Genomic DNA, 25,106 nt, shown 5'->3' on the forward strand with positions numbered 1-25,106 from the left:
GTTGATTTTTATACATTTGAAGCTATAGGCATTTTGCACCCCTTGTTCGCCATCTTCTTTATAAAAGAGGTTGGAATATTGCATATCTGTCAAAAGTAACACAAGCAACAGAGATGATATACAATGAAAGGTGGTTTCTCTCATTGTGTTAAAATAATTTGCATGTACTGAAAACTCAACAGCAGTTAATCTCAAAAGTATCACTTTAATAGGTCTAGTACAATGTGAACTTTTTTTTCTTCCAACAACAGTACATTTTCCAATTGACTTTGACTAAAAAAAACATCACCTTATAAAAAGAAATAAAATTGTACACCAATTCTTTGCAAAAATCGTATTTTCTTTCTTCTACACATACATGTATAACATTTATTCAATTAGAAACAGGTATTCTTAACTCAAACAAGAGGCCCATGGACACATTGCTCACCTGAGCACAATGGCTAAAAAAAAGCAAAAATCAGCTCAGTATTAAAAAGCTTAAATGCATAAGTGGTTCTGACCTACCCCTAAAAGGGGGGGGGGGTATTTTGAACAAAATTGAATCTGCGCTAACTAAGGATGCTTACATATTTTTTTGACTAACTGTAGCTTTTTTCATACAAGTTTGAACTTTCATTGTGGCCCAAACCTATTCCCAGGGGGTCATGATTTGAACAAACTTGAATCTACACTATCTGAGGATGCTTCCATATAAATATGACCGTTCATGGCTTTGCTGTTCTTGAGAAGAAGATATTAAAAGTTTTTTCCTATATTTTCCTATGTAAAAATTTGATTGTCCATTGTGGCCCAAATCTACCCCCGGGGATCATGATTTGAACAAATTTGAATCTACCTCACCTGAGGATGCTTCCATATAAACATGACCAATCATGGCTTTGCTGTTCTTGAGAAGAAGATTTTTAAAGATTTTTCCTACATATTCCTTTGTAAAAATTGATCATCCATTGAAGCCCCATCCTACCCGGGGGGTCATGATTTAAACAAACTTGAATCTATACCACCTGAGGATGCTTTTACATAAATATGATCAATCTTGAGAAGAAGATTTTTGAAGATTTTTTTCTATATATTCTTATGTAAAACTTTGTGACCCCACCCTACATGGGGGTCATGATTAGAACAAACAGAAATCTACAGCACCTGAAGATGATACCACACGAGTTTCATCTTTCCTGGCCCATTGGTTCCTGAGAAGAAGATTTTTAAAAGATGTCATTAATTTTTCACTGTTTTGTACTATCTCCCCCTGGAAGAGGGCATGGCCCTTCATTTGAACAAAATTGAATCCCCTTCACCCAAGGATAATCTGTGCCAATTTTGGTTGAAATTGGCCCAGTGGTTCTTGAGAAGAAGATGAAATTGTGAAAAGTTAACGACGACGACAATGATGACAGACAACGGACAAATTTCGATCAGAAAAGCTCACTTGAGCCTTCGGCTCAGGTGAGCTTAAACTACAGATTTGTTCATGAAATCACCATAAAACTAAATCATCTTCTTAGTCAGTCAGTGATAAAGGTACAAAATATGTACAGTATATATATCAGTTTAATCATGCAGTAAATACCATATTTAACTTGACCAATGCCGTATTCCTGCAGTTCTCTTCTTTAAACTAGATTCTCCAACATGCATTATCTTTTTTTTTTTTTCAATTCAATAATTATTATCACAGTAAATCAGTTATTTGGCTAATAAATATGTGTTCAATATAGTCAACAGAGGGTTTGTAAACAGTATGATGATAATAAAAAACATTTTATGTACAGCTTGTCCTGGAATGTGTTTCTGACACTGAGAGTATTACATACGGTACTTAATATTGGAAGTTTAATGTCATACAAATACACCACAAGATCTACGAGTCAAGACAAGTTTGTTTGTGGATCAAGTATACGTTTTGTTGAATCTAAAGGAAGAAATGATACCAAAGGTCCCATCCAAACAAGAAGCTCAAGAACTTTGACCAAAAAAATGCATTGTGTACATCTTTGAACTAGGGATGGCAATTTGAAACCATTATCTTGTTTGTTACGTTGGTCGAAATGATGGTAATTAGTAAGAAAATCTGTAATCAGTTAGTCAAAAAAAAAAAAAAAAATTAAAATATGAGTAAAGCTGAACACAATTTTCTTAAGATTCAATTTACAATGTAATATGTAATAAAAAAGCTCTGAATGTTGTTAAGATAGGGTTTTCATGTATTTATTTCAGCTAATTTGGAGGTAATTAATTATGGCACTCCAGATTGAGATCGTTTGTCTAATTGGTCAGTTTTAGAAGCGTTTATTACTGTTTAAACACCATATCTTCACCCATCCTGTCTTATTTCTTCAATGATATTTTTGAAATCACCGCTGAGTACTGTGAACTAATTACAATGTGTATCTTACCCTGTCTATCCTTTGCAGTTATCTGTCAAATTACGTGTGTATTTTGTAATTTACGGTGTAAATTAAATGACAGTCCAGACTCTGGTCTAATTATGGTGACAATGCAGAATGACCTTGGTCGAAAAATTTCAATGTCATTGATATCTCAGGTATGTTTTAAGATTTTCTCAATGTTTCCTTGCTTATGAAAAAAAATATACTAGTGCATGTATATAGAATTCTGATCAAGCATAAACAGAATATTGCTAATGTCTTTAAAGTCATCTTGTGTATTTAAATGGAACTTACTTGAAGAAAAAAAAAACATAAATGTATTAGGAAAACGTTTATGGAACCTCTTGCGATAAAATGATTAGCAATTCCATATTCAATTGCCATCCCTAATTTTAACATATTTAAATCACTGGTCTTGAACTAATTTACAATCAGTTATCATGATTATGCTAAATTACATGTATTAATTTCTCCAAAATTAAAAATTACTCATGAAATTTTGCTCTGCACTCCACAATGTAAATACAGTATATTCTGTGAAATTGTATAGGTTTAACAACCTTGGTAGTTAAGATATGAATATAACTCCTTCCTGGTTTATTGGAACACGCTAAATGTACTGTAGATTTTCAGTAATGCAACGTAATTTAAGTGAAAATATCCTGTCCAGAATGTTTTGAGCAAACATCTTATATGAATTATCAATTATTACTAATATTTTATAGTGCTAACAAATCAAATCCTTGTATGAAGGACTCCCTTCCCTAAATTCCTATAAATAAAATACATTCGAAGTTTTAAAACCATGATTTAAAATTGCCACTGAGAAACAAATGTTCATTTTAAATATATTCCACACAAAAATTCTTCTAATTCTACACCAAGACATTTTATTCTAAAAACTAGTTTCTATCAAAAAGTGACAGAGCTTAAAATAAATAACCGTTCCTCCTCTTTCTTGATCCACCGTAGAAGTTTGTTAATGGCTGCTATGGCAACAGGTTTTGTAACCAGAGGTCCAAATACTGCATAGAGTTCAAACCCTTGAGTTAGCTGCAATTAAATATTCAATACTTAAGATGTTATATAAATATGATTTGAGAGGTTAAATCTATTCTATTGTAAAAATCTTAAAATTGGAATTGAGACACAAAATAATCCTGGTGCACCTAACTTACATGTCAAGCTACAACACTATATCCTATGACAGCAGATCAATTTGTTTTTTAAAAAGAACTTTTCAACTTTGCATACAGTCAGAGTACTACATGTACACAGTAATAAAGAACCTGAACCCACCCATCCTAGTGATGTTTCATGCTGCCGTACGCTGTACAGTAATAAAGAACTAAACACCCAACCAGCCTAATCATGTTTCATGCTGCCCTATGTGGTACAGAGAACTAAACACCCACCCAGTCTAGTCATGTTTCATGCTGCCATAAGCTGTACAGTAATAAAAATCTAAGCACCAACCCAGCCTAGTAATGTTTCATGCTGCCTTATATGTGGTACAGTTATAAAGAACTTAACATCAACCCATCCTAGTGATGTTTCATGCTGCCCTAAGTGGTACAGTAATAAAGAATTAAACACCCGTCTAGCCTTAAAGTTTGATGTTTTTATGTTGCCCTATTCTGTACAGAGAACTAAACACCCACCCATTTTAGTAATGTTTCATGCTGCCTTATGTGGTACAGTGATAAAGAACTAAACACCCACCCAGCCTAGTAATGTTTCATGCTGCCCTACGTGGTACAGTAATAAAGAACTAAACACCCATCTATCCTAGTAATGTTTCATGCTGCCTTACATGGTACAGTAATAAAGAACTAAACACCAACCCAGCCCACTATTGTTTCATGCTGCCCTATTTGGTACATTAATAAAAAATTAAACACCCACTCAGCTTTTAATGTTTCATATTGCCCTATGCAGTACAGAGAACTAAAACTCACCCAGTCTAGTCATGTTTCATGCTGCTTACATGGTACAGTAATAAAGAACTAAACAACCACCCATTTTAGTAATGTTTCGTGCTGCCTTATGTGGAACAGTGATAAAGAACTAAACATCCACCCATCCTAGTCATGTTTCATGCTGCCTACATGGTACAGTAATAAAGAACTAAACACCCACCCAGTCTAGTCATGTTCCGTGCTGCCCTATATGGTACAGTAATAAAGAACTAAACACCCACCCAGTCTAGTCATGTTCCGTGCTGCCCTATATGGTACAGTAATAAAGAACTAAACACCCACCCATCCTAGTCATGTTCCGTGCTGCCCTATATGGTACAGTAATAAAGAACTAAACACCCACCCAGTCTAGTCATGTTCCGTGCTGCCCTATATGGTACAGTAATAAAGAACTAAACACCCACCCATCCTAGTCATGTTCCGTGCTGCCCTATATGGTACAGTAATAAAGAACTAAACACCCACCCATCCTAGTCATGTTTCATGCTGCCCTACGTGGTACAGTAATAAAGAACTAAACACTCACCCATCCTAGTAATGTTTCATGCTGCCCTACGTGGTACAGTATTTTCAGTGGACGGTCAGTCATGTGGATCCTGTGATGGAGATACAGGTACAGACCAAACAGTCTTTCCTGTTCCTCAGGTTTGAGGTATGGAGCCTCGATCTCGGGACTAGTGAACTGAGCGGTGGAGCGTGACTTATACAGGAAATGCCGTAAATCCGATATGCCACACTGCCGAATACTATAACTGGTGTTGGCAACAGAATCACTGATTGCTTTAAGACCATTGTATTTATCTAATTTCTGAAAATTGAAATGTTACTCCATTAATATTTAAGGATGTTTTTTTCAGTCCCAAAATAATTACTGCTGTTCACATATACAAAATATAAATGTCAGACATTTACATAATATAAAAAAAAAGAAAACTCTAATCATATATTCAAAAAGAAAAATTAAAGAATCCATTTTACAGTTGAAAAAATTATTAGCAATGTTCATCATAAAGGATAATTTGCAACAGAAAATCAAGAACCCTATTATCTTGAAACAGATTTTCAACCTGACTGTTGGATTATTTCATACCTCCAGTATTTTGTTCTTGCATTCAGAAAGAGTGAAGAAAGACTCCCTGTCCACCGACAAAAGGAGTAGGCAAGTCTGACACCCCTCGTCCAGGTACGATATGTGTGCCTGAAGGTACCCACTGAAAAAGCATCACAACTGCTAATGCCTTATACTCATAAATAAAAGGAAAATATCTCCATCTATATTACCCGAAAATATCTGCAAATGTATTATGTATGCCTGTTTCACACTTAATAGGACAGGTACACTGTACTTGAACTTATTACAGCAGGATTTATATTTTGTTGCCTTTGGGGCCATTGTGTACACTGCTGTGCCAATTCATAAACACAGCCTAAATTTGACTGATTTACATTGTAACATGTATATAAGACAATAATAAATTTACCTGAATTATCATAGATATAATACAATACATAGAAATACTGAGGTAATTAATTCTTGGTTGCACCAAGAAGATTCTGGCCTTTTTAGGGCTAAATTCTGTATAAGCTAAAGTAAGTACTCTTACAGTATACACTGTTCAAAGTCTTTAGTCAACGGAATGAAAAATTTCCTGCTTAATTTGAAATATACATATATAAGCTGGTGAGTTCAAGATAAAATATACAGCTTATTATATTTCATTACTTATGACAATGTAATAACGAACTCTTAATAAAATTTGCACATACCCTCTTTCTCCTACAAACATTAATTACCTGGAGTCAAACTTGGGAAGACATATTGGTATCCAGGATTCCGCGGCCTTGAAGGACTCAGAAGAGTTGACTAGGTTAATGATTAGATGTAGATCCATTGGATGTAGGTAGTATTTCTTCATGCGGACAAGTGTTACAAGCTGATTGTCGGCCAGTATCAGTGCAAACACCAAGTCCTAAAATCACATTAAACTGTCAATATCAACTTATCATCTAGTTTGTAAGGTCTTACACCCAAAATGAAAATATACTTATTTAAGCATATGATCATAAAAAATAATAACCTAAAAACATTTCTCCCTAGCAGCTGATAAGTAACATTTCTACGCATTTCTTAATTGTACAAAATCATGTGAAATCATATAAGCTAACTCGAATTATACCCTCTGAATTAAACCATACTTTAATAACCAATTGATTATTAAGCATTGCTAAGACATTTCAGACCCAGTTAGCAATATACGCAATTCAATTTTTTATTCTACATGAACTTGATGAATCACAAATATATATAAAAAAAGAATGTTTCTCTGACCTTGACCCTGGCTTGTTGTACTACAGTCTGTGCTATCTGGTCCCTGACATGAAAGTCTAGAGGTAAACACCTCACAGCTCCCAATAAAAAACTAGCATCACTATCAATCATATTTAACAAGTTATCCAGGAATTTTTCTGCTCCACTTAACAGTCTCCGAAGATCGTAATTACGTCTCTGTTTAAATATCTTATTTAAAGTTGAGTGAGTCAGTACACTGAGTATCTGGTTGTATAAATAAGAGAGCTGATGTAGAAGCTGATGTTGGGAGTCCTCACTGCAGCACACCGCCACTAGAATCAGGTGATCTCGAACAAGGAACACGAATTTGTGATCACCAGCAATGACACATCGGATATTATCTTTGTTTGAATCGTGAACAAATGAAACTAAAGCTTGTAAAAGTCCCATAATAGTTACAAGTTTGTCCTCATTTCCATATCTGTGAAAGAAATAAGAAATCAATCAAAGAAGTGGAATATTTAAATAAATCAATATTCATAATTATCATTCAAATTAAACTTTGAAGTTCATGATGTGTATATCAAGCCCCATAATTACATTGTAGCACTGTAAATATTAATGAATTCGGCATTGAAAAACAAAGTTTTTGCAATATTTTTGTTTCATATTATTTTTTCTTTACAACTATCTGTAATCATGTAAAACAGAATATCTAAATATTATAATTCTTTTTGCTTCAAACAAGGAGTAGAAACACACTTTTAAAATTCTAAAGATTGAGTAATCTTTTTTGTCAAAGAAAAAAAATAGATTGTGTATAACTGAACATAATTAGGACCATAGGTAACCTTGAGTAGACAGGTTTTCCAGATTCACTCAAGATAAAGATATGCTTCTTCCTTTGTCTCCACTCTGCTGTCTGTGTCTCGTCCAGCTCCTCCTCTGGGATTTCCTGAGGTACCAATTTCACCTTCTCAACATCACTACTAAGCTAAAGAAATAGAAATACACTGACTTCAAGTGCATGGTTTTCAAAACTGAAAAAAAAAATGATGGATAGTATCTGTTAGTGCAAATATAAAAATTAAGTACTGATCTCATTATATCATCATTTAAAAAGGGTAAAACTCCTGTTTGATAGAGAAACATCTGACAATGCATAATTTACACCCCACCCCTTTCCAGAACATGATTTCATACAAGATAACATTCTAAAAAAATTTACATGTGAAAAACTTAGGGTTGGATACCATTAAGAATATGAAACTTACCAGCATTTTAAAAAATGATTTGTTACGTTTTAACAATGTCTGGATCTATGGATCTATTGATTATTTGTTCATAACAAATGTGGTTTCAGTACAAATCTCATGCATGGATCTGGGGGGTCCAGACTCCCCTCGTGGGATTTTCAGAATTATCATTTTAATTTATAAAATTTCTATGCAAAGTAACAAGGAAATTACCTTGGAATCCCCCCCCCCCCCTCTTTTTAGGGAACATGAATTCCTTGTAATATTGTAAGAAGAACAATGTATCTGAAGGGAATCGACTTATTCAGGAAAGTGCCTTTTCTTAACTCCCATCCCACAAAATGGAACTTTAAGGTTTGGGAAGTTTAACCCCCATTTTTTTTTGGGGGGGGGGGGGTGTTCAAAAATATTTGAGTCCAACATTTGTTTGAGTTGGGGTGCCCCTGGAAAAAATTTCCTGGATACGCACCCTTTGATATGAAATCATCCAAAAAAAAAAAAAAAAAAAAAAAAAAAAAACCACAAATTCAGGAAATTACAAGTAAACATAATCATGAATAGTAATGTACAATTTGACTATATGCACATGTAGATTCACAATACAACAAACTTACTTAAAACTTACAACAATTACAAGTTTGACATAAACCGCTTCAAGTGGTTGCCAGGATGTTGTTTACAGTGACACAAAAACAAAAAAAACAAAAGAGAGCTTGGAGAATACATATACAGAATAAACTAGAGAATGATCAGTCTCATTTATTTGATAGATCCATAATCATTTATCGTTTATAATTATAACAAAACAGGGTTAGCAATGTTTACTTTACTGAAAACTATTCACTGAAAAGTTAGACAACTCATGAAGCAATGCCTTTTTTTCTTACATGTAAGCAGCATAACCTTATGCACAGGAGTCGGCAGTTTTATCCATAAAGCAATGTAAACAACAACCAGTGAGCTTCGCGAGCGTAGCGTTAGAAGCTCACTGGTTGTTGTTTATGTTGTTTTATGGATAAAACTGCCGACTCCTGTGCCTTATGAGACACATTGAACAAATTTAATCTTGTGGTTATAACCTATATTTTGAAAGTAATCAAAGTATTCAAACAATTCTGTTTTGCTCAATTAGCTTGAATGCATTACAAATATTGGTACTGGTATTAAAACGGTTTTTACTAGTAATTTTGGAATTACTGAGGACTGGTACATGCTGGTGTCCAATCATACAGAGATTCAAGTGCAGGGTTTACGAATAGACACTTCATACGTTTTATTTGAATTAACCATTTTAGACACTATCTCTAAAAAAAAAAATCAAAGGAAGACATTACAACTATCAATTTTGTGCTATATAATTCTACTAACTTGTTCGCTTTCAGACCGACCCTCTTCGCCGCCTGAGATTTCGTCATTGGACGACTGATTTTTAGTGTCGTCATGCGAGCTTTGTCGAACTAGTTCGTGGATAACCCCGCTTGGCTGACTGTCATATTCCTCAAGTGCCTCGTAGTCGACATTAATGAAAGGTTCCTCGATATCCTTGCGTCTTATTTCTGGCTCTATGAAGTCACTCTGCTCCGATTCTGAGGTGGAAACATGTTCCGCCTCTCTATTTTCTGCCATTTTGATCCATCGATTATTACCTCCAAGACCAAAGAGTCTACTTTCACTTTGTCCGCATAAAAAGGCGCCAAATTACAAATAAATACGAATAAGACTTAAAGCAAAGATTGTGCTTAAGCACTGTCGTATTTCTCCCTTTCTGATTAATTTCTTGATCAAAACAAAAAATTGGCTTCTGATAATACCTGTGCCTGGTTTTACTGAAACACGCTTTAAAAGTAAATAGTTTTGATATTGGCACTATTCACCTCTGCATGGAAATATGAACTCTTCATGGTAAAACTAGAACCAAAATCTTGATCATCTTCCTCTGCACAGCTTCTTTGCCAGATGTCAAACATAATAAATGAAAATTTTCAAGGACTGCATTTTTGGTAGAGGGTAATCATTGAAATTTACAACCCTTAATTTTTCTTACCAAAAGATTCTACATACATGTATGTATCAAAATTGGCTATACCATTATGAGAAATTAACCTTAAAAAAAAAACTTTATGGAAGTCACAAAATTTGATAATTTTAAGAAATCAATAAATATGGTGAAAGTGCATTCATGAATGTATATTAAAGTACATGTATTAAAACTAGTATTGAAAATTTTTAAACTTTAAAATTTTGAACTGATTCAGTCTGAATTGTGGAAAAAATGCCTAATGTGATTCAAAATCCCAGTATTGAGAAAACCTACATATAAATACATATATACCTTTAGTTTGATTTATTGTGTTGTTAAGTTCCTACAAAATATGTGCATCCATACCTAAAAGACCCACAGGATAAAGTGAATTTGGAGGGGGGGGGGGCTGCATGCATATACTTTGAAGATTTTGTAATTGTTCATTGTGACAGAATATATACTGGACAAAAAAAGTTAGGGATCATGATTTTGAATTGTTTTCCAAAAACAATTATAATATATTTTTTACGTTATGGTTCAACCATACTTTCTTTAACATGTTATTGATAAGAAAATGCTACCTGTAGGGTCGTGCAATTCTTGCCCAATTCATGCTTTACTGAATGCCGACACAGGGTGAAAAACAAGGTGATTCAGGGTATACACAAAGTTAACGAAATTGTTTATTTGAATACGTGTTTGAAGTTGTGGATATTTTTTGATGACCCTGTGACATTTCAAGCCATGAGACGTCACTTAACCGGGTTTGAGGTAGATAGAACGTTCTATCGTTAAAATGATATTGTCCTACGGACCCGGTTTAACGATAGAATTCGTTCCATGTATTGGCAATGTTGCAAAATAAACACGGGCGATAACTCGTACTCTTTGCATTTTCTATGAACAATCCAGAGAGTTCCGATGTCAACATGGCGTTAAATTTGAAGTGAGGAAATAACGTTGAGAAAATGAGTTGAATTTTCGTACTTATGTAACAGGGTTTTCTTATGGTGTTAAAGAAGAACTCCTGCGTCTAAGGTTCGATCATTTTATTTTGTCATGTTGAATAAATAAATACATCAATAAAGCCCTGAAAATATCAATAACAAATTATAAGTATTTAGAAAACAAACATATTACATTTATAATGATATTCATGAATTTAGGCATGAATTACTTTATAATAATCGATCATAAAAGTATTACACATTATACTGAGCATTGAAATAAATACATGGAAAAGTAAGAGTTATTTCCCTTACATCGACGTCTTGAAAACGAGAATATAAATCGAACTATTCCAAATAGAACTATTACAAATAAAATGAATAGTTCACAAATCTATTTGCAATAATATATACACAATAAATAGAAAATAATTGTAGGTATATATACCTGATTGTGGATCAAGGCTCAAACAATGGCCACCCGATAAAAATAACGGGTCTTGATATATAGACTCCTATTAAACAATAATTATATTCTATATACACTTCTGCATAATTGATATTTTATTTACATACTCAAAGAATTTATACTTTAAGCTTCATTTAATAATGATAAAGTTGAACTCAGTATATCTTCACAGAATTACATTAAAAATCAAAGACGATGAATTATTGGAAAGTATAGAATAAGAATTAGTATAGATAAAAGAAATAGAAGTCAACTTACAGTCTCTGTCCTGAGGTCTCGTCTCAAAATTAATATTGTATATAATGATGACCAAAAATACTCATCTCACTTTCTCAATGGTCTATAGATGACTGACCGATACACAAAGAGATCGGCGGGAAAAAACGTCCCTAACCAATCGCAAGCTTGGTTATTAAAACTGACCAATAACATTATATACCCTCAGGATAAGTAAGAACTTCTAGAACATAAGTAAAGATTAAAACCAAATGAAGTTGTAATATTTTATTAATTTTATTAACGGTGAGCGCAAAACTCCGTGAAAACGAAAGCTGCGCGATGCTAAAAATAAAATATATACACGTGAATATTAAGTCACTGAACTATATAATATAATATTCACTTAATAAAATAAATTAAAATATCACTCTATCACACTTAAATGAATTATTTTTAGGTAAAAGACATATGCCATCTCAAAAAGGTTTGTTATGATTAATTTGGTAGTTATTTTCAGTGCAACTCCTTTTGTATTCTTCAAAATCATTTCGGAGTGAATCCACTCCGATTTGCTACATTGCAAGTATAAGGGACGTATTCTAACTGTGGTGAGGGCTTGTCCACAGTTAGATTATTCTAACTAGGTTTGAGGCAGCCCAAGCTATAGGTATGCTTCAATCTGGCAATACTTAAAGAACTGTTGCTGCACACTTTAATGTGTCCCAAAGTGTCATTTCACGATTATGGAATCGATTCCAACATACTGGTGCCGTTGCTGAGAGACCACGTTCTGGTCGTCCGAGGTCAACCACGGCTCGTCAGGACCGCTATCTGGTCAATATGGCAAACCGGCAAAGGTTCCAGAGTGCTGTTAGGCTAAATACAGACTTTCAAACAGCAACAAGAGTGCGAATAACACCACAGACAGTTCGAAACAGACTCCATGCGGCTAATATCCGAGCATTCCGACCAGCAGTCCGGCCCAAACTGACCCCAAGACACAGAACAGCCAGACTCCAATGGGCACGATACCATGTCAATTGGCAACTGCGTCACTGGACCCCTGTTCTTTTTACAGATGAGTCGCGCTTTTGTGTAGACTTTCATGACGGTCGTAGACGAGTTTGGCGTACGACCGGTGAACGTTATGCAGATTGCTGTGTTGCTGAGCATGATCGTTTCGGGGGTGGTTCTGTGATGGTTTGGGGTGGTATCAGTATAACCGGAAAGACTGACTTGCACGTTATCGCAGGAAATCTTACAGGGATAAGATACCAAGATGAGATACTGCACCCTATTGTCGGGCTGTATGCAGGTGCTATCGGTGATGATTTTATTTTAATGGACGATAATGCTAGACCTCACAGGGCTCGCGTCGTAACAGACTACCTGGAAAATGAAACCATTGAGCGAATGGACTGGCCGAGTCTTTCGCCTGATTTGAATCCCATAGAACATGCTTGGGACAAACTACAGCAAGCCATTTCAGCGCGCCCAGTACTCCCTAGGAACCGTGAGGAGCTTTCTGCAGCACTCGTCGAGGAATAGCTAGGCTAGATTGCCGCAAATCTTCTTCCGGAGACTTATCCGCAGTATGCAGAGGCGTTGTCGCGCGATTATTCAGGCACGGGGTGGTCATACAGCATATTGAACACATCAAATCACTGCGCAAACGTTTACGTCTGAATTTTCCATCCTTTACCAAGGCTGTTTTTTTATTCTGTTTTGGGGGTTGTGTGACAATTAATCCCAATGCACGTTAACGCTTCATTGATTTGTGACAAACACAATAAAAATTGTTTGTTTACTTGTTAAAGATTTATATTATATAATTATAATGGAATATATTGTTATTTGTTGTAAATTAAATAATTTATAAATCATGATCCTTAACTTATTTTGTCCAGTGTATAAAGAAATGTGACAGAAATTTGGGCAAAACAATACTGATTTTAACATTTCATTATGCATCAAGAACTCTCCTTAACTGGGGTTACTAAAGGGATAAATGAAGGTAGGAGAAATAAGAAACAAGAGATTAACAATTACAGCAATTGTTAGGAATCTGTATTATATGTATAGTCAAGGACATGATTAGAAAATGACTTGAATATGACAAGGCAAATAATCTTGCTCATTTGCATTTTTTTTGACGTGACATAAATGTAATCAATACATGTAATAGATGAAATATGGAAGGTTCAACTGAATTGATGTATAAATAAGAGGTAATACTGCATTATTAGTCATTCTTTTGATTAAAAAAAAATCAAAGTACATAGGAAGAAATTTCAATAGCACATGTTTTGTTATATATCTCCATTTGAAGAAGGGTTCCTACCTGTCTTGTTCACATTTTAAATTTCTATTTTTATTAAGAAAATAACCTCAGTTTAATGAGTTGAATTTACAAGAAAATTTTAAAAATTCAATGACAAAAACATTCTTCATAACATCACATTAAACATCTGTGTTTGTAAACATGGGCACGAGCTCTGATATTGTTAATGTTTACATTTTCCAGGTGTTTAAATTGTTTACTTAATTTGCATACATCACTGAGCACGTACTGACAATAATGGTTGGTTCGCTTTCTACTCTGAATTTTCTGGATTTAGTTTTAACATTTTTCATAAATACACAAATTTTCCACTTTTCTTAAATATTAAGGATAAAATTTACTGAGTGAAAGTGCAAGGATTTGTGTCAATCAAATGCATCCCGAAATTTGTAGTTTTAATAATTTCCAGATAAAACAAGTTTCTAAACATGCATTTATAATACTTTGGTGAGAAATGCTCTTGGACATATACTCCAGTAAGTTATTATATTATACTGAAAATTTGATATTAACTTCAAATCTTTGTCCAGGTCCCTTTAAAATTAAAATGTAGACAAAAGATACATGTAACTAAATTCTTAATAATTGTACACTGTATTATGTTAAAGTTAAAAAAAAAATCATGTAAAACTAAAGTCTTTTTATATTTATTTACTAAGAACAATGAACTTGAAGAATTTCAAATTTACAAGCAACTCAATGCAAAAAATTCATATTGAACACAATAATTCCTGAATTGCACCAAAATAAATCATCCTATCAAAACTCACAAATTTTATCAAAAACAAAAAAAATCTTAAATTCCATTAGTACTTACACTCAACCTGATTCAAATTACAAACATTATACATAGACATAATTAGAAAAACATTCAAATCAATGTACAAATGGCCCTTATTTCACTAAAAATTTACACTCCCCCCCCCCCCCCCCCCCCAAAAAAGAAAAAAAAATGTGAAAAAAAATCTCACATGCAATACAACTTTGAAACATTTTGAAGAGCAAGATTTTTCATTTTTCAATATTTGATGCAGTTTTGCCTATAAAAGTCTATATACATAAAGTCACATCTTTTTTCACTAATCCTTTCACCAGAAGAAGAATGTGTAAGTCACTGATGGCAGCTGCTTCATGGCCAGTATTGTGCTGTCATTTCTTCCCAGATTTCTTGATACCTCCACCCGCTGTTTTGGAAGATAAGAAAAACAAGATAAATGTATTTGTGAAACCTTATTTATAAAACTGTCACTCATAGACGACAGCTTTTATTCACAAGTTATATACTCCTTTTCATCTAAAGGAACATTTAAGAAAAAGGATATTATGGTTGATCATGTAAGTATTTTGGATCAATGGCAGAATAAATGACTGATAATGAAGACACTTAGAATATAAGACTGGATGCTTGATATTAAATTTGAAATGAATCTGATTGTTATAAATTTTACATTAACAGCAACATTTTCAAAATAGTTGTTATTGTCTAACAAACATCATGAGATTAATGCTATGTCCAGTCATTTTTACAACCAAAATTTGAATGGGTGATCTATTTATCTGTATAACATATTTAATGTTTAAGAGTGAAAAATCTTTAAACATACATGATGGAAAATTCTAGGCTTTATCACCCCTTTTATACAGTTTGAATATTTCACTCTCAGTGGGTCTTTTCTAGGTTTTATTACCCCTTTTATACAGTTTGAATATTTCACTCTCAGTGGGTCTTTTCTAGGCTTTATCGCCCCTTTTATACAATCTGAATATTTCACTCTCAGTGGGTCTTTTCTAGGCTTTATCGCCCCTTTTATACAATCTGAATATTTCACTCTCAGTGGGTCTTTTCTAGGCTTTATCGCCCCTTTTATACAATCTGAATATTTCACTCTCAGTGGGTCTTTTCTAGGCTTTATCGCCCCTTTTATACAATCTGAATATTTCACTCTCAGTGGGTCTTTTCTAGGCTTTATCACCCCTTTTATACAATCTGAATATTTCACTCTCAGTGGGTCTTTTCTAGGCTTTATCACCCCTTTTATACAATCTGAATATTTCACTCTCAGTGGGTCTTTTCTAGACTCTATCATCCCCTTTTATACAATCTGTATATTTCATACTCGGTGAGTCTTTTCTAGACTCTATCATCCCCTTTTATACAATCTGTATATTTCATACTCGGTGAGTCTTTTCTAGACTCTATCACCCCCTTTTATACAGTCTGAATATTTCATACTTAGAGGGCCTTTTCCAGCAGCTTTTGCCTGCATTTCTTTCATTGCTTTCTGTTGCTCCTTCTGCTTCTGCTTATATGCCACATCTTCCTACAAAATCATAACATATATTTTCAATAATTTCTATCAAATTTATAAAAGAAAAAAAAAACAGAAATAAAAAACAGACATACATTTTACATGTTAGGAATGACAGTTTTAATCACCATACTGCTGTTTGCGACTTTGAATTTTTGATATTACTACATGTATTTAAAGACTAAATATTTGCAAAATTACACCCACTCAATTTTTTTATGCTTACACTTCAACTTTACAGTAATTTACAGTAATTGAATTTTAAATTTATCAAAAACATTACATCGTCTAACTCAGCCTGTTGTTTTTTGGGGTTCTTCAGGGGTTTCTTTTTGCCACCTGCAACAAAATGAGAGTTACATGTAGTACACTGTAGAGTCTTTTTATTATTTTATTTATCTTTTTTTCTCTTTTCCTTCATTTTCATTTTCTACATAAGTATTTCATGTACACTATGTAATGTATCTCTGGCCTGAATGTATGTACTGCAAATAATCTACATTGCCCTCATGTACCATATGTTTAAATGATTTTGAGTGAATAAATGAACTGGAACTTGGACGACCCCCCCCCCCCCCAGTCGTACACATGACTTTTTTTCTAGAAGACCCATCAACAATTTAGTTCTAATCTTCAATAACTCACTTCAATTTACTTTTTTGTTATTACTGTTGTCATGTGATTTATTTAAAACAATACTTTGAAATATCCTGTGAAATATTTTTAGGTGCATGTCGTGTCTTTCCCAGGTGTAGAAGTTGCCAATTTGGTATCGGGTCATTATCAGCTGCAGCAGCAGCCAATATCCCACGTTATGAAGGGCACATGGGGAAATGAGGAATATTATTTTTTTTTTTTCTCTTTGTTTTGATAGAATAATTCGTTAATGACAATATATAATATTTCAAAGTTAAGAATAAATTGTTAAAAAAAAATTTTTACTATGTCTTAATGACTGTTATTAATTCATTTCAAATTTTTCGTTAATTTTAATCAGATATCAATTTATAATTTTACAACAAAAAAAAAAAATTACGAGAAGTGCTCTCCAGCATGGAAGTGTTTAATTAATGTATAAAAGTATCATGATCCAGAAAATAACATCTAATAATGAACATGCAGATATGCATTTTACAGGTCCGGCACAATCTCTTGATTTAGCTATTTAGCTTGATTTAGCTATATAGCTTTATCAAGCTATTCAGAATAGCTTGATTTAGCTATTTTATGACACTTTTTTCTTAAATGTGTCATTTTCTCAGCATGCACAAAACGGCGCACCTTGGTGCAGTGATAATATTCAACCTTAAACTCTTCTGAAAATAATGCATGTAAAAATCACTCATCAAATTGTGTCTCCTTAAGAGACTTTCATGTACTCAGAGTTCTAAAAGTTTTGGTGCTATATAAAGCAATTGATACAGTTACTTCTTCAATGAAATTATAAAGGAGGCCAATTATGGTCAACAAGATAATTGATTGGTAATAATTCAGTACAATGAGAAGCAATCATACTTATCCACACCTCAACGCACACAAGGTAGTGTACAGTTACCGGTACTCAAACAATGGAAATACATCTTTTGCTTAAAAGTATTCAAATGCTGCAATGTTAAAACTTTCTTTGATTTTGGCTGTTGTTTTGATAGCCCATGGTACATTAGTTAGAATAATCTAACCGTGTCTCGGGACAAGCCCTCACCACAGTTAGAATACGTCCCATATACTTGCAATGTAGCAAATCGGAGTGGATCCACTCCGAAATGATTTTGAAGAATACAAAAGGAGTTGCACTGAAAATAACTACCAAATCAATCATAACAAACCTTTTTGAGATTGTATATGTCTTTTAGCCTTAAAAATAATCCATATAAATACGAAAATTCAACTCATTTTCTCAGCGTTTTTCCCTAGCTTCAAATTTAACGCCATGTTGACATTCAGAACTCTCTGGATTGTTCATAGAATATGCACAGAGTTCGAGTTATTTCGAGTTATCGCCCCTGTTTATTTTGCAACATTGCCAATACACGGAACGAATTCTATCGTTAAACCGGGTCCGAAGGACAATATCATTTTAACGATAGCACGTTTTATTATACCTCTGTGAATTTTTTCTATATAAAAATATGACGATTAAACCTGCTATTTTTTTAAACCGTGGAATAGTTTTTGTGCTATTAGCCCATGGTGAAATAGTCATCAAACTGTGACCGTGTAGATTTGGACGGTACTTAGGAATTCGTCTGGAACAGCATCTGTTGTTTGCAGAACGAACGGGGTGAGGGAACGTTGGCGTAGGGGGGTACGAGGTATAGGTAGAGGCGCTGTGTGGCCGTGAGGTAAAAACAAAATATAGGTGTGCCGTATTCCCGAAGGTCCACCAATATGCAATTCCAGAGATAAAACAAATGATGAAGGATTCCGTATTTATTAGATGAGTCTCAACGATGGCAACAGTTTACATGAATCAACAAACAGACATATTATAAATGATCGAGTCGGATCTGGCCGAAGTGGCCCCGGACTCAGAGTCCTCACGAGTCGGACGTGGCCGAGACTGGCCTTCGTATATTCCAGACTAATGATTGAAATTATACATGACTATTTATAAGAATGTACATAATGAGTAAGTAAATGACAGGTGTTGACATTTAGTAAAATGAGTGAAAGATTCACAGGTATGGATTAATTAAATAAACTCAATGACGCTTTGATGTTTGGACATAAAAAAAACAGATACTTAATAGTGTTGTTTTTAGAGATTAACAGTTCTTGAGACATAGCACTCTGTCTCTTTGTAACAATAGATCAAGAGTCCGAAAAGTGTCACTGGTCAATTAAACAATTAGATTCGCGAAACATATCGTAAGAAATAAAATATGACACAACTTAAAAATTGAAAAGTAAAGTCCAAAATAAAGTTCTTTCTTGAACAGTGAATTTTTCACTGTGATAAAACTATTCACCGGCAGCATTCCGTTTCCCTCGCTTTTCATTTCGAAGCTCTTCTGGTTTTATCCAGATTGTGACGTAACACAAGTAAAGTCGGCTTCAATATAATAAAACACCTATTTACTGACTATTCGGACAATAGCAAGTTTATCGTCCCCCTCGACAGCAACTCTTTCCCTCGGCTGCGCCTCGGGAAATAGTTGCTGTCTTGGGGGATGATAAACTTGCTACTGTCCTCATAGCCAGTAAATAGGTGTATACTATCTAATGGTACATATATGAATAGTCAAATACTTGCGACTTTTGGTCTATTTCTCACAAAAAACATTTTTCTGAAAAACTGCACATAAATAGCTTTATCAAGCTATTTTGAATAGCTTAACAAAGCTATATAGCTATTTCAAGCTAAATAGCTAAATCAAGAGATAGTGCTCGACCTGTTTTAGTCTTTAAAAAATTAAATCTACACTGATCTTTTAATATTTGTTTGTCGTTTATGTTATTAATTTGGGTCTTTCTTTTCTACTTTTCCTTTTTTTGTTCGTTTTCTTTTATTTTACTTTTTTTAAAAACATTTTCTTTCATAATCTGTTTCCTTGGGTTCGTTTGGGTAATTAACGCATCTCCATAAACATGCACGTGTGAAATTCACACGTATTTCTTCTCTCTTTGAATTTTTAAAGCTCTTAACAAATCAAGTTTTTTTTTATTTATATTTTCAAATAAAAATGAATGTTTTGATTCAGTAAAATACCTTCTCTGCCAGACATTTTCTTGTTGGTAATTCCAAGACAGTCGAGACGACACTATATTTTGAAAACAAACTTTTCAATGAGGAAAACACTGGAGGAGTTCCGAAAATATTGCAATAAAATGTATATCGATCCCGATAATAGTTAGTACAAATATTGAAACAAAAGAATTTAGACAATTTTACTTACAAATCTCTTAAACCAATATACTGTAATACAAATATTGTAATATAGGTTTACTTTTTTTGATTTGATTAAATATAATATTAAAAAATTGCAGAAAAGTTACTTATTTTTTCCCCACTTTTAACATGTTTAAGGAAGCTCTAAACACTAACACAAAGTGCTTTTTGGACTTGGAGAAAAAAATCACATAAAGGTGTGCATGTTGAGATTATTTAGTTCATTTTCAGCATAAGGTACCTACCTTATTTCTGCAGGAAAAATTTTCAAAGACAACGGACTATCCGTGAACAGAAATCACTGTTGTTTACTTACATTGTGAAAATTAATGGAAATAATGAATTAAATTACTTATTTTTGGTCTAATATAATGTTAAAAATATTTAAATCTATTACAAATTATGTAATTAACTGAAAAAAAAAAACAACATTTTTTCTATCTTACTTCTAAGGGCAGATCACTCTAACTGCATAAAACTACCCTACAAGTATATCTCTTCAGTATGCAGTGTTTAGAGCTTCCTTAATTAGCATATTGAATACTTTAGCAATGTTTATCCGACTAACTTAAATTGATTAAACGTTATAATAAATATATTATATAAATCATATACTTTATAACGCAAAAAGTACGCGTCATATCGGGAAAGTTGGGCGTTTGATTATTCGAGAAAACGCACCATATCATTATAAAAATCTTTATATTGTCATTTTGATCTTAATATACACAAGAGACATAAATATTTACAGGGACAGGAGAAGATGCTTTCCTTATTATGGTATTTCAATGTATAATGAAGGGATATTAAACAATTTTGAATCATTTTAAACTAGTTAAATGTATGCATTTTATGTCCCAGAAGTATGAGCATATGCAACTCAAGACAAAAAGGCTTGCAAAGGAAGCAGCAAAGATAGGTCTACAGGTGAACATCGACAAGACAGAGGTAATGCGGCTCCAAAACAAACAGCAAACACCAATTACGCTTGGAGAGCACAAACTGAAAGATGTAGACTCCTTTACATACTTAGGCAGCATCGTCACAATCACTGGTGGAACAGATGAAGACATAAAAGCAAGAATTAAAGCGAGACACGTCTTCATCACCCTCAAGCCTGTGTGGAAATCAACAGCACTGTCCACACCCATAAAACTTCGCATCTATAACACCAATGTCAAGTCTGTGCTCCTCTACGGGTCTGAAACATGGAGAGTCACCAACACCACCTCCAACAAACTACAAACCTTCGCAAACAGATGTCTGCGCCACATACTAAACATCAGATGGCCAGAAAATATAAACAACAAGAACCTGTGGGAAACAACAAACCAAGACCCAATCACTAAACAAATAACCCGTAGAAAGTGGCGGTGGATTGGACATACCCTCCGAAAACCATCGGGAGACATTACACGCCACGCACTCGAGTGGAACCCCCAAGGCAAATGGCGAGTTGGGCGTCCCAGGACAACTTGGCGAAGGTCATGTGAAGAGGAAATCAGACAGTGTGGACATAGCTGGGAACAATTGAAAAAGGCTGCTCAAAACAGAGTGCGATGGAGGACTGTTGCCGAGGCCCTATGTTCCACCAGGAACCAAAAGGAACCATGATGATAAATGTATGCATTGCTAGATGACGATGAAAGTGAAATGAACCAAATTAACAACTGATAACATATAAGTAGCCGACCATTTTGCACCTTAAACCAGGGACCTATATACTATATAGGTCCTTGAAGAGTTACTAGTATCTGACCTTGATGAAAAAGAAGAAAATTTAAATTTTGTCAAAATATCTGTGGTAAATGATTCATTTTATTTCAAATTTTAAGAAAGTGAGAGTTAATGCATATTTTCACCAAGAGATTTGTATGAAGTTCAAATTACTTTTTACAATATCTTAATAACACATGTGCTGCCCATAGACTTCAAATCAAAAAGTTTTAAATTCCTTTGGTGGAGTATTTTTTTACTTGATAACATATATGACGTCATAATTAATTTAAACTTACTTTTTCCCGTAGCCTTCTTTACCAGTGGCGGGTCCAGGAATTTCATAACGGGGGGGGGGGGCAGTAGAAGGCGGGGGTTGGGGTGGGGTCTGGGGGCTGCATTGAAGCCCCCAGTAGTCTAGGGCAAAGCCCTGGTGGGGATCCGGCGGCGAAGCCCCCCGGAAGCTGACGAATTCTTACAAATAAGAGATGCTTTTTCCTTGATTTTAGGATATTGGACATATAAGTTCTATATACAAAAAATTCAAACGGGGGGGGGGGGGGGGAGGGAGGGAGGGAGGGAGGAGGTAGGGGAGCTGCGCCCGGCGCGCCGGCCCTAGATCCGCCTTTGCTTTACAGCATTAACAGAATGATGTCAAAAGTAATCCCTATACCTTTATTCAATATTGAATATCATTTAAAGAAAAGGTCAAGAAGATATGGAAAAAAAATTCTGAGAGACTGTAGGCAATCAGGATACTACGGAAGCGTAATAGGGCCGCAGCAGTATCTTTTATTAATTTGTTTTAACAAATTACTAATTTGTTATAACAAATTATCAATTTGTTATAATAAATTATCAATTTGTTAAAACAGATTACTAATTTGTTATTACAGATTATTAATTTGTTATAACAAATTACTAATTTGTTATAACAAATTATCAATTTGTTATAACAAATTATTAATCTGTTATAACAAATTACTAATTTGTTATAACAAATTATCAATTTGTTAAAACAGATTACTAATTTGTTATAACAGATTACTAATTTGTTATAACAACTTACTAATTTGTTATAACAAATTATCAATTTGTTATAACAAATTATCAATTTGTTATAACAAATTATTAATTTGTTATAACAGATTACTAATTTGTTATAACAGATTACTAATTTGTTATAACAAATTACTAATTTTAATTGATATAACAAATTAGTAATTTGATATAACAAATTAGTAATTTGTTATAACAAATTAGTAATTTGTTATAACAAATTAGTAATTTGTTATAACAAATTAGTAATTTGTTATAACAAATTAGTAATTTGTTATAACAAATTAGTAATTTGATTTAAAAAATTATTATTTTTTACAAAATATGAATGTGAATACAGATCTATGGAAGCCAGATCAGATCAGATCAGAAATCTTATTTTAAATCGGTTTTATGAAAAGTTAAGCATAAGCTTTGGAGAGCTTTTGATCAATATAGTTAATGTGGATTTAGATGAATTAGCAATTTAGATTAAAGCACTTTAATTTTTGTTTAATTGCAGGTTTTTTTTTTTTTAATTTTGTTTTGTTTTGTTGTTGTTTGTTTGTTGTTGTTGTTTTTTTGAGTCAGTTCCTTGGAATAGATTTCTCTGTTAGACAATTAAAAGAATAGCTGCATCCCAGGGATTATGTAGAAGAAATACAGAATGTTGGATCCTTCGAGAAAAATTCGAAGTTCCGGACAATTAATATGATTTCAACGTCGTCCATTCAAATCAACACTTTTTTCAATGTCAACACAGGGGTCAAAAGGGGAGAAGACCTATTTTTCCTTCTTTACACATGTGTAATATTTTGTGTGTATTGTTATAACAAATTATATTGCTTAACGATTTCTTGTAAAATATATGAGTAGTCCTATATGAGACAACCAGGATACAAATTACAAATGAATTTGAAGAAACAACTGTCGAAGTTTTCAGCCAATAATAAGTTATGAAGGCTTTAGTGGGACTTCGAGGGCTTTTCCAAAAGGCACGTATTTTGATTATAAAAATTACATACATACATGAAAAAATTTCACAAGGTATCTAAATTCAAATTTTACGAAGTACTACCCACTCAAAAATATTGTTTATTTTCGTTTTCAGAAAAGGTTATTACAGAGTGTTTATCAATTTTTCTATGATAATTTATCTACAAATTCATTTTTTATCAATGTTGCCTTTATTGCCCCCAGCATAAATTGGGGCCAAGGAGGTTCACCAGAGGAGCAGATTCAGGTTTATGTATTAGGAACGGCGGTTTAGTTTAAAATATATTTTATTCATGATACATAAACTGGATTGAACAGTAGGCATAAATCATTTGGTACATGTATAGAATGAATCGAGAGAGGGGGGGGGGGGGTAAAATGAAATAAAATAAAAGACATATTGAAAAAAAAACATATTATAATGAACATGTTGATTCAGGGTGGGAAAAATTCCCTCTCCAAATAACATGTCTTTGATAAGATATTTTTTCCTAGCATACGAACGGGGATGCAATGACCTGGTAGATGGGAGTCAAGGACGGAGCCCTGGTGGGGGAGGAGGACAAAATTCAAATAGAGCTCCTAAGAATAAGTAAATAGGAACCAAAGAATTTGATGCATTGTATCTTTATAACAATAATGTTTGACAGTGAAAACTCTAAATGCTAAAAGATGTAAATCCAGATTAACATATTGGTCAAAAGCTGTAGCTGCAGAGCTTGTACATTTATTATTTTCACAAATCCAACTTATAAAAAATTTCTGATCTCATCTGGCTTCCATAGATCTGTATACACTTTCACTTTATCAAAATTATCAATTTGTTTGGCAAATTATTAATTTCTTATATCAAATTGATAATTTGTTATATCAAATTAGTAATCTGTTATAACAAATTACCAATTTGTTATAACAAATTATTAATTTGTTATATCAAATTGATAATTTGTTATATCAAATTAGTAATCTGTTATAACAAATTAGTGATCTGTTATAACAAATTAGTAATTTGTTTTAACAAATTAGTAATTTGTTTTAACAAATTGATAATCTGTTATAACAAATTAGTAATCTATTATAACAAATTATTAATCTGTTAAAACAAATTAATAAAAGATACTGCTGCGGCCCTATTACGCTTCCGTAGGATACATTTCCCTTCTCTGAGATGGAAAAAAAATATCTTATATATTTACATTGTATTATCCGATTTTCTTAATTTTTCATTGAAAAAGACCGTA

At 33.4% G+C, this 25,106-nt stretch overlaps 2 protein-coding genes and 1 long non-coding RNA gene across 3 annotated transcripts; 1 reads left to right on the plus strand and 2 right to left on the minus strand.

Moving 5' to 3' along the window:
• Positions 1-185: 185 nt before the first annotated feature.
• Positions 186-9,561, minus strand: LOC133203607 (vacuolar fusion protein MON1 homolog A-like). Its single transcript, XM_061339377.1, has 7 exons — positions 9,287-9,561; positions 7,514-7,656; positions 6,702-7,143; positions 6,167-6,342; positions 5,463-5,583; positions 4,899-5,180; positions 186-3,446 (listed from the first exon to the last, which is right to left on the minus strand). The coding sequence occupies exons 1-7, from the start codon at positions 9,542-9,544 to the stop codon at positions 3,306-3,308; spliced, it is 1,563 nt and encodes a 520-aa protein (XP_061195361.1). The 5' UTR covers positions 9,545-9,561; the 3' UTR covers positions 186-3,305.
• A 4,987-nt stretch (positions 9,562-14,548) lies between these two features.
• LOC133203619 (uncharacterized) lies at positions 14,549-20,013 on the minus strand. Its single transcript, XR_009723423.1, has 4 exons — positions 19,936-20,013; positions 16,510-16,565; positions 16,151-16,238; positions 14,549-15,101 (listed from the first exon to the last, which is right to left on the minus strand). It is a non-coding gene; the product is annotated as an uncharacterized LOC133203619 (long non-coding RNA).
• A 975-nt stretch (positions 20,014-20,988) lies between these two features.
• On the plus strand, positions 20,989-21,729 carry LOC133203547 (uncharacterized). The gene has a single exon (XM_061339317.1). It carries the CDS (start codon positions 20,989-20,991, stop codon positions 21,727-21,729), a length of 741 nt encoding a protein of 246 aa, XP_061195301.1.
• The last annotated feature ends 3,377 nt before the right edge of the window (positions 21,730-25,106 follow it).

The sequence above is a fragment of the Saccostrea echinata genome, unplaced genomic scaffold (assembly GCF_033153115.1).
Source record: "Saccostrea echinata isolate AGI-Se365-2 ecotype Australia unplaced genomic scaffold, CSIRO_AGI_Sech_v1 ptg000051l, whole genome shotgun sequence".
Taxonomy (NCBI): domain Eukaryota; kingdom Metazoa; phylum Mollusca; class Bivalvia; order Ostreida; family Ostreidae; genus Saccostrea; species Saccostrea echinata.

Bases quoted from the DNA above. Each gene is read 5' to 3' on its own strand.
- LOC133203547 (XM_061339317.1), top strand. From the start codon at position 20,989: ATGCAACTCAAGACAAAAAGGCTTGCAAAGGAAGCAGCAAAGATAGGT.
- LOC133203607 (XM_061339377.1), bottom strand. From the start codon at position 9,544: ATGGCAGAAAATAGAGAGGCGGAACATGTTTCCACCTCAGAATCGGAG. The intron at 5,584-6,166 runs GTAATTAATGTT...ATGCTTTTTCAG, and splicing joins CTTCCCAAGTTTGACTCCAG to TGGGTACCTTCAGGCACACA. The intron at 3,447-4,898 runs GTGAGTGTTTAG...ATTTAATTGCAG, and splicing joins ATGAAACATTACTAGGATGG to CTAACTCAAGGGTTTGAACT.